The sequence below is a fragment of the Sinocyclocheilus rhinocerous genome, unplaced genomic scaffold (assembly GCF_001515625.1).
Source record: "Sinocyclocheilus rhinocerous isolate Xijiao unplaced genomic scaffold, SAMN03320098_v1.1 scaffold1802, whole genome shotgun sequence".
Taxonomy (NCBI): Eukaryota; Metazoa; Chordata; class Actinopteri; order Cypriniformes; family Cyprinidae; genus Sinocyclocheilus; species Sinocyclocheilus rhinocerous.
The window spans coordinates 687,363-697,618 of record NW_015654351.1 but is presented as its reverse complement, the minus strand read 5'-3'; the positions used below and the strand labels follow the sequence as shown (position 1 = coordinate 697,618).

Here is a 10,256-nt window from a genome sequence, read left to right as displayed (position 1 = left end):
ACCAATTAAATAAGAAACGAATGTTTAAAAAAACTTCCAAAATCACCTTAGATAAACGGCAAAAGTAAACAGGCTTTTCAAAATCCAAAATACTGCCAAACAGGAGTTTTTGCATTTTGTTTCAAAACTAAATCATCCGCGATCGTCTTGTCTGTCTCACCCCACTCTTCTTGTCAGTCCATTGTAAATGAAGATGTGCAGCTTCTGTATTTGGAGTTTCATTATTCACAGCGAATGCAGGAAATTACCTACTTATACGCATGAGATCCTTCGGGCGTTACTAATTAAATACGCAGTCTGTGTGATTGTATTATGCACAGCTATACAAAGTGATGATGCAGTGGTCTGATGTATATGGAAATCACAGTGGAACCATTCTAAATAGTCCATTTAGGATGAACACAAAAGCTGAGGTTTTAAAAAATACATTTTGGGGAAAAACAAAACAAAAACAAAAAAAGAAAAGGTTTAATTAACTAACTGAGTGCTGAAATTGCTAAAATGTGAAAGAAATTCTAACAATAACATCAGCATGTCCAAACTTGGAAGTGGAAGTGTTATCTTGTTTATTTTGTGGCATTTTCCTCACAACTTTAATGTTTGACTTAAAGAGATTATTTAAAGGTACCATTTCCTGTACAGCTGTTTTGGACAATATGTATTGTGAGGTCAATGTACAAATAAAACTGTTGCAACAGTGTCTGTATAGTGTCTGCGGTTCCAGCCTCTAGGGGAAGTCGTGGCCTAATGGTTAGAGAGCTGGACTCGTAACCCAAAGGTTGCGGGGAATGTACAGCGCTCTCTTCCACCTTCGATACCACGACTGAGGTGTCCTTGAGCAAGGCACCGAACCCCCAACTGCTCCCCGGGCGCCGCAGTAAACAAATGGCTGCCCACTGCTCCGGGTGTGTGTGTGTTCACGGTGTGTGTGTGTGTTCACTGCTGTGTGTGTGCACTTTGGATGGGATAAATGCAGAGCACTAATTCCGAGTATGGGTCACCATACTTGGCCACATGTCACGTCACTTTCACTTTTTCACTTTCTAACCAATCGGACCCAAGATACCACTCAACATGCAACTGCAACCAGTCACAAAATTAAAAGTTTAGGAGTTACATTTTCATGTTTGATCACCAAGTACTTGTGTACTTGTACCCATCCCTAATGTCAAATACAGATAAGTCAAAGTATAGCTCTTTGTCCACCAAAACAAAACACCTCTAGTATACTTACCTCAAAGCCAAGCCTGTCCTTCTCCTTCCAGAAGCAGAAATGGGTCACTTTTTTGTCCCAGAATTCATCAGGTTTCACCACACAGACAAGAGAGACTTCAGCTGGGATCACATTCTAAGAGAAAAAAAAACATCACAGTTCACACTCCAGCTCCAAATAACAAACAAATAAGAGGTGCATTTTCTTTTCATTCAACAATAGTGATGGATCAATCATTGATATACAGATATAAAAGGGGATAGAGGCTTGGGATAGAGGGGATATTAGGCTTGCCACGACAGACGGTGCTGACGGTGATACCGTTGTTAAGCCGCAACACCGGTTACGTCACTTACCCACCGCGTCACCGACCCCCACCGTCGTTTTGATTTTTTATAGTAATAAAAATCATTTAGTTCAGTAAAAGAACAGACACTACAATTAAAAATTGAACGCGGCTGCTCAATGCAGCGTGCCGAACGACAGTCGCATCACAGATCAGATTTCATTTCTCCAGTGAGAAGAGTGAGTCGAGCTCACTGACAAGAAGAGTGAGGTGAGACAGACAAGAAGAGTGAGGAGAGACAGACAAGAAGTTTTTACATCAAGGTGTATGCTGTGCGTCCAAGCTTTCTTACTCGTTTTGCTAATAAACTTTCTACTTTCTTATTTATTTGGTTATATATTATACACGTTTACTTATTTCCAGTTTTGTATACCTACTTAAACTTTCTGTAAGTTATTTGTTATTTTATATTAGCCATAGCCTGCCCTATAGCATGGTGTATTTTTATTTGTTTTGTTAATAAAAGTTATGTTTTATATATACGCTAAAGTGAGTTTGACGTTGCATTTTGTTGTTGCATTCAAGCAACTGACCTGCCACTAATTCGCTATTTAAAAGCGAGGAAAAGAGGGAAAATTCAAACAAACTAAAAACGAACAATTGCTTTACTCCGAATTGCCGCTATTTGAAAGTGAAAGTAAAATGCGCACGCCATTTAAAAGCGAAGGAAAGCGAGGAAAAGAGGGAACGCCCCCGCGGTGATACCGGTATTACCGGTGTTGTCACACGTCGATAAACCGGTGGGAAAATGTCCTCACCGTCACAACCCTAATAGAGGTAACACAAACCTTTCAGATTGAGTTTACTCAACATAAGGTAAAATCCACTGATGAATTCTACTGAACCTCCTGGTCTGAAGGACAGTTTGATTTCAGAACAAATTCTCATACTTTAGGTAATTCTCGTGCCTAAAGCTCACAAATGGTGAAAAGGCTTAGAGATAGAAGTACTGCATTCTATTTTTAAATTACATCTGTAAGGTCTGTTGAAATGAAGGTTATCTGCACACAGCAAACGTACAACGCACTCAACTGAAAACTGCAGGTCATGCGGGGGACACGTCAAGCAGAGAACAGTGTGAGGCTTTGCCATCTCCACCACCAACAGTCTAAGCTAAATGACACAAATCTACAAGGCAGAAACCACTTTAACATGTTGAACGATTCAGGAGCTTTCTTTGGCAAATCAATATTGCAATTTATGATAAAATAGTCCATATGCTACATTCTATTCAAAGTGGATGTTACAAGGTCTTGTTTTTGTTCCTCAAACATTGTTTTTCTTCACAAATATATTCAATAAATTCAATAGTGACTTTCAAATTAGCAATAGAATAAAACTTAATGAATAAATTTCATCCTAAGCCTGAAGCTAATGCTGTTTTAATGTTGCATTCAAGCTGCTATTTCCTTCAGGAAAGGAAATGCCTGAAACAAAATGACAAGTGCAAAACTGCAAGTGTTTGTATGCCAACAAAGGGTCTTTGTAATAATTCAATTGCAAAAAAAATTCACCACCGTTCAGTTTAGGATCAGTAAAACTTCAGAAAAAATCAGTTTTGAAAGAACAAAAACATTAATGTTTAAATACTCACCAAGGCTGCATTTATTTAATAAAAAAATACAGTAATAACAATATTATGAAATATTACAATTTAAAATAACTGCTTTTCTCATTAACTATGTGCATTGCCGGAGTATCGCCATGTTTGTGCAACATCATACACTACAGGCATCATTTCACAACACACATCTCCAAGTTGGAAGTTTAGCTTTAAGTGGCATTCAATTGTGATCCTCTAATCTTTGGGATTAGAAATTCTGACTTGGATACAGTATAGGATTTGGACTATTCAAATAAAAAAAAACTGCAACGATTAATACAGGGGCTATAGGATATCTCCCCATTCAATTAAAAGAGCCAACCACCTGTTTTTCACATCAAAACATGCGTCTTAGCTGGCACATCCTGAAGAAAGCATTTTAGCACAATTTCAGCTAAATTTATAATACCACTGTCGCTAAAATTTTATTGCTATTGCCTAGAAAATAGCTGTCCAGAGGCACTGCCAAGATGGCCACTTAGTGACTGGACTTGCATTTTGGGACTTTGATGGAACGCAGAATAAGTCATAATATAAAATAAAAACCTAAGTTTACAGCAGCAATTCAGTGGTGTGTCCCATAAACAGGGGAAAGTAACCGGGCAGAACAAGCATCCATTCTGTTCAACAAAGCTCAGTCAATGATTTCCAACAACACAATGCCCTCAAAACCAGGGAAGGCCGCCAACACACATAACCGCATGGGCTTCTCATAATAGCACTGAAATCTCATTATTTACAGGTATTGCTTTAGAAGTGACTTGCGATTAGTGATTAGAGAGGAGTTAAGCACTCATTAAATAATCACCACAAATATTAAATTGGGTTCATTAGTGAAAAAACAAAACAAGAACCAGATGTCAAAGAAACTAACATAAACTACGTCTCCCTTGCCGTTTTCCGCTGAACAAAAACAAAACCTAAAAATCTATTTTCCTACCTGCAACATCAGAACAACAGTCTTCACTATATTCCACTGAGACTTCCTGCCGTCGACGATGACAGTGAAACCACGAGCTTTGCACTTCTCGCTGCAGAGATACAACAGAAAAACATGACATTTTATTCGGTTACATAACACCAATACATGTTGTCAGTCCACATACAATGAATCAATTACAATGACTCCACTGTGGCTTTGTTGTTAAACAGACTAATTTGTTTGTTCTGTGGTGGCATTTTAAAAATGAATAAACTGAGCTTGTGTGAGTCACAGATTCCAAGAAACATGTATTCAATCATACAGTTACTATTTTGGTTTGTAAAAAGAATAAAAAAAACTTTTTAGGGCTGAACAACACTTCTTTTCATTCTTTGAGGGAAGAGAACAGCCAACTCGCCCTGTAAAATGCCTCTAAAAATGTCACCACAAAGTAATTTGGAGAAGGTCACTATAAAAGCATTGAAAAACAAAAGGGACTACAGAACCAGTGACGGTCTTACTGCCAGCGGTCATGTGAGGCTCGACTGTCAGACTTTAAGTTCTATATCTTCAATAATAGGATCAGATTAAAGCAACAGATACTGTGTGTTACCTTGATTTTTACCATGGCTAATGTACATGAAGCACATGCTAAGTACCTAAACACATTTTTCTTAGGTAAAAATTCAAGATGTAATTGTTACTAAATTTGTTATTGACTAATATTAGACTTTTATTATTTATTAGTATCATTAAACAATGAATATTTAATTGTTCACACGCATGTCCCCTATTTTTACAATACTTTTTTTATCAAATAATGCTCAGCTCATCTTTAAAAACACTAATAATCAAGTAACACTTAAATATTAACATTTAGCAAAATTAATATCCATCTCTAATATCCATTTTCATACTACACATACTATAAATTTGATTTTAAAAATGCAATGACTGATTCTAAATCTTAGTCTTTAAAAAAAGTCTTGAACTATAGTAAATAAATGGTAATTCACAATTCACAGTGATGAAGAAACCAACAGCAATGATAAAAGAACTGTTCAATAAATATATTTATCAACCCCAAGGATTAGAATACAATTATTCTTTATAAAGCCTGTGGCTGCAAAACAACACAGCAACTTGGTATGAATAAGGAATGTGCATAATTATCCACTGGTTTAGGACATGCTTCATCCAATCAGAATTCAGAATCAGAACAATTCATTTCATATAAAAAAAAAATCAATACAGTAAAATACAAGAGTACAAACTAACAAGAAACATACAGCAAAATCTTTCCAGAGCCTTAGAACCTAAAAGACCTTCAAAGGTCTGGAGAAATCAATAAAAGCAATTTTTTGTACTTCTAACCACAGTCTGACTATGAATTATGGCCACTTTCCATTCCATGTGTGAATACCGTAACAGTGTGCATTATAATTACAGTGATCAGACTAATGCTCCATTTCTGCTCTCAATCTTTGACAGCGCAATTTTTTGTACTTCTAACCACAGTCTGACTATGAATTATGGCCACTTTCCATTCCATGTGTGAATACCGTAACAGTGTGCATTATAATTACAGTGATCAGACTAATGCTCCATTTCTGCTCTCAATGCTTTGACAGCTGCTTGCTTGCTTGATATACAGCCTTTGCAATGGAGTAATACATTCATTTCAAGAAAGGTTTGCAAAGCTGTGTTTTACCTGGGAATACCCAGTAGGTAATCCAGGGTAGCACTGAGCTCCTCCATGCTGGTCTGTTCGGTGCACAGTGGGATGGTCAGGATCAAACCACTGCGCCTGTCCTTGCCTCCTGGAAAACCAAACAGGCCGAGTCAGAAAAATATGCAGAAAATCCAGCAGCACAGTGTGAAATATGACGTACAAATGGAAAAAGAGTGTCAGAGTGTGAGGCTTTAAGGAAAAGACTGACAAAACCATTACTGAAGTAATACAAAAAAATAAATACTGTTGAGGCACAGTGAATCTCAACAAGATGATAATTCATAGAACTTATAGTCCATTTTGCCAATGTTCTTGTTGACATGTAAGTGGCATTCAGAAGACGTTTTTCGAAGCAAGAACCATGCTGACACAAAAATACAACCATTAGGCTATGGTAAAAGACAAAGCAGCCTCATACCCTGATAATACTGAATTTTGGAAGGCATATAAAATAATATCCTAAAGAACATACAAGTAAAAGTCATTTTTTCATATGTGGCATTGCTGTCAGAGATGAGGTCTGAGGGACTTTACACGTTGAGCCGTTGTGGTAGTTGTAGTTATAGTTGATATAGAACAATTTAAAAACTATAACTTTATTGTTAGCATTTTAGTTATCCTTGGTATGAACGGGACCTTGGAGTCCAGCTTGCGTAAATAATTAATCAAATCAAATAAAAATACTTCCAATTATTTGCCCCCCAAAAATGCCTTGCTAACACTCTCTGAAACAAATATGTAAAGCAAACAGGAGATGAAACTAATGCTGCCTGAGACACAGTCCATCATAGCAAACAAGAAAGGGTTTCAAATCATCACTTGGCACTGTCCGTTTTATCGGATAGCAGCTTATTTCTGGCTCACCGCTATAGTCACATCTAATCATGAAATGCGAATAGAGTATTCACATCACGGACTACACTGGAGAGGAGGGAGGCCTGCAGCAAACACATTTCTGTAACGCTGTCAAATATACATCGGATTGGTTTCTTCTTTAAATTATAAAAAAGTAAAAGTATGAATTGTATTATGTTATACTAAAATTAAAATAATGGGAAAAACCCTTAAGATAACATGTAGAAAGAAAAAAAACGCATCTTAAGCACGCAGAATAACATAAGTGGACTTTGAACGATTAATTGCCGCTTTGAACGATTACGTAATTGTGGCATCCATAATTGTAATCGCGATTAGAAATTCGATTAATTGTGCAGCCCTAGCTATGAGACACAACTTTTTTTTTTTTGCTGCACTTCATTAAAATCATGAATTCAACACTTAAGTTAGCATCAAATCGCAAAACACTTTGTATTACTGGAATTTACCTGACAGAAAGGCCAGCTTCTTCTTCAGCACAGGCAGTATTTTGGTTGCCTCCATCTTGGAATGAGATTATTCTCTACTTATGCAGCTGCAAGAAGTTGACAACATAGTATCGTGTTAAGAACACATTGAAAGATGGATTCTCCCAAAAAATTTAAATTCTTTTGTGTTCAGCAGAAAATTACTTGAGGGGGAGTAAATGGCAGAATTTTAATCTTTGGCTGAATTATCCCTTTAAGATTTAAGAAAATACCTGCATTTTGGATGGGATAAATGCAGAGCACTAATTCTGAGTATGGGTCACCATACTTGGCCACAAGTCACGTCTTATTTTCATGATTATAGCCCCAAAATGTCCCACAGATTGAATAAAACTACAGTTCAATAGATATTCTCCAGGCAGATGTAACATGCAGTTCTTCGGCAGATTTTAAACACAAAAACTGCTTTTATGTAAATTAAAGGAATAGTTTACCCTAAAATATGGACCACTGATGATAACTCTATAACAAAAACAGAAAATACAACAGCTTTGCATGAGGAACCAACCAACCAAAACTGAAGTCATTATTCACAGAACATCAAACCTGTTGTGACTTGTCATGGTTTACTCAACCTCATGTTGTTTCAGACCTGTATCACTTACTTTCTTCTGCAGAACACGAAAGCTATTTTGAAGAATGTTGGCAACCAGGCGGTTTTTGTTCATAAAATGGAAGTCAATTGCAACCAAAATGGAGACAATTCCTAAAATATCTTATTTTATGTTCTACAGAACAAAGTCATACTGGTTTGGAACAACATTTGAGTGAGTAACTAATGACAGAGCTTCAACTGAGTGGACTATTCCTTTAATGCCAAGTCACACACTGCATTCCTGTTCATTTTTATAATAAACACACAAGCGCAATTTTAAACAAAAGAGGCTTCCAACAAAACCCTTAACAGAGCAACATTCACCATGCCAGAAATACCAGAATGATACAAAAACAGACAAACTGGCAAAACAAGCCGAAAACTAGGTTAAATCACTATGATTAGGCAACACTGGACCGTTCACAGCATGATTCACCTACATAGAGTCCTCAAATGCAGGCTGATCTAGATTTCAAAAAGCTGACAGTCTCGCTCACCTTCAACAGTGATGCAGCACATCAAGTACATTCCATCTCATGCGATTCCCTCCTGGTCCATGATCTGCAAAGAGGCAGAAAGAGATGCAAGAGAGGAGCAAAGCGAGAAGAGGAGGAGGAGAAAGGGAAAAACAGGACGTGTGGAAGAGTTACAGATAGTGAGAGAGAATGAAAAAGAAAAATCTACTTGGTGATTTGAATTCTGGCATCCAGCTTATAGCAATCACAGTTTGACCAATCTGAATACATCAGAATTAATTTGAGTGGTAAAAAAAACTCTTCATATACTGCTGAGAATGGAAGTGGTCATGTAAGCATCCAATAATCAACCAGCAACAATCAATTGCTAGTAAAAGTCATACCAACTAAATGTCCATCAAAAAAAAAAAAAAAGATTATCAGCAACCTCTTTAATGGCAAATTGGCAATAAAAGATTTAGGGAGGATTGCAAAGGAAACATGGCTTGGCAAACTCATTTTAACATAAGCTGATGCACGGAAAAGCACCACATCATTTAGAAAAGGACAGCTCAGCAGCGATTACAAGGATTGCAGATGTGTCTGCAAGCCAGAAATGAGTGGTAGCAACAACAACAAAAAAGGCCTTTAGAAGTATTACATTGCACTGCTGAGCAAAGAACCATGCAACCCACTGACCAAACCCAATGCAAATGCCTGCCAATGCCCATGTTTGTGCAAATCTCTCCAAATGGTTCTAGGACGTAATAATCATTCTGCACGGTCACTGCATAAGCAAAACTGATTTCAACACCAACTTCAGCTTCAATATGAAAGAGGTGGCATATTTTGCATTTACAATGAATTAATTGAGTTACTGTAACACTAAAAGAATAACAAATAATTCAATCCAAAAGAGAAAGCACAAAAATGATGACTTTTAGGTCTATTAAGGATTGTAAAAGATTTTCATGACAACTTTCCCTCAGATTTTCATAGCCAAAATGCATCTGGATGTTTCTCTATGCAGTATTTTTTTTTCGTTAATGTGAAGCAATGGAAAAAAAAAACATCACAAAAAACAATCGTGCTGGATGAATCAACCCTCTACATTGCGAGTAAATCACTCGCATATGCGACTAAATCTTCACTCTGGCGACTAAATGATGTCTAATATTAGCCAATTGCTAATAAATTCTCAGATTTTACTCGCCAGTGTCTGAGTTGGAGGCTAAGTATAAGTTTAGCTCAGATATATTTTCACTCGCCGAACACTCTCTGACTGAGCGCATCAGAATTTCACTCTCCGCCAAGCGATCTGTGCTGTTTTTCAGTTCATCTCAATGGATGCGCAACTCACAACGTACCGTAAACTCTAGTGTGAAGGCGCACAACTCGCCGTCGCTTTGTTTCACACACACGCAGAGAGAGAGGGAGAGAGAGAATTGACGCGCTACCTATGCGCGCTACATGTAAACGATATTCTTTGTTGTATTTTGCTGTCAAAATAACGGAGTTCCTTTGGAATTCTTCCACTTTTAAGAACTACCGCTTTCTCCGGTAGTGGGTGGAACTAATGCGCAAACGGCAATCTCATTGGCTGGTGCTCACCTATTATCGTCCCTGTTTTGATTTCAGCAAATCAGTTCGAGCGAACGCACACAGCCTGATTAATATTCATGAATCCAGTAGCTCAGTAATCCTTGGTGCGTTGTATATTGTTCTTATTAGTAGAATTCGTATCATTATTATTGTTAGTTTTTTCCCAATTTATTTACAGAAACACTGAATGACCAAAAAAGCACCACCACCAGTCCGAAGTTCAGTTAAAATGACTAATATGCATTCATACATGGTTATCAAGTTTCAATTCTAATTACAAAAGCTCTATCATTAAATAACATTGATTATCATATTATAATGCTTGACTGACTGATGTTAAGAGTGTACTTTCAGATATTTATAAAACTGTGCCATTTCACAAACAAACAAATATATATATATATATATATATATATATATATTT

At 37.0% G+C, this 10,256-nt stretch overlaps 1 protein-coding gene across 3 annotated transcripts in view; it reads right to left on the bottom strand.

Moving 5' to 3' along the window:
- Positions 1-10,256, bottom strand: part of LOC107717006 (SEC14 domain and spectrin repeat-containing protein 1) — a 52,863-nt gene that overhangs the window by 39,128 nt on the left and 3,479 nt on the right. For 2 of the 3 annotated variants that reach the window (XM_016523650.1, XM_016523652.1), the window contains exons 2-6: positions 8,273-8,336; positions 7,142-7,227; positions 5,796-5,904; positions 4,103-4,193; positions 1,235-1,348 (exon numbers count right to left, since the gene is read on the bottom strand). In XM_016523650.1, coding sequence (XP_016379136.1) covers positions 1,235-1,348; positions 4,103-4,193; positions 5,796-5,904; positions 7,142-7,196 — 369 coding nt within the window. In that variant the 5' untranslated portion in view covers positions 7,197-7,227; positions 8,273-8,336. Of the gene's footprint in view, positions 1-1,234; positions 1,349-4,102; positions 4,194-5,795; positions 5,905-7,141; positions 7,228-7,614; positions 7,643-8,272; positions 8,337-10,256 lie in introns of all 3 variants that reach the window. The other variant, XM_016523651.1, reaches the window with a different exon arrangement.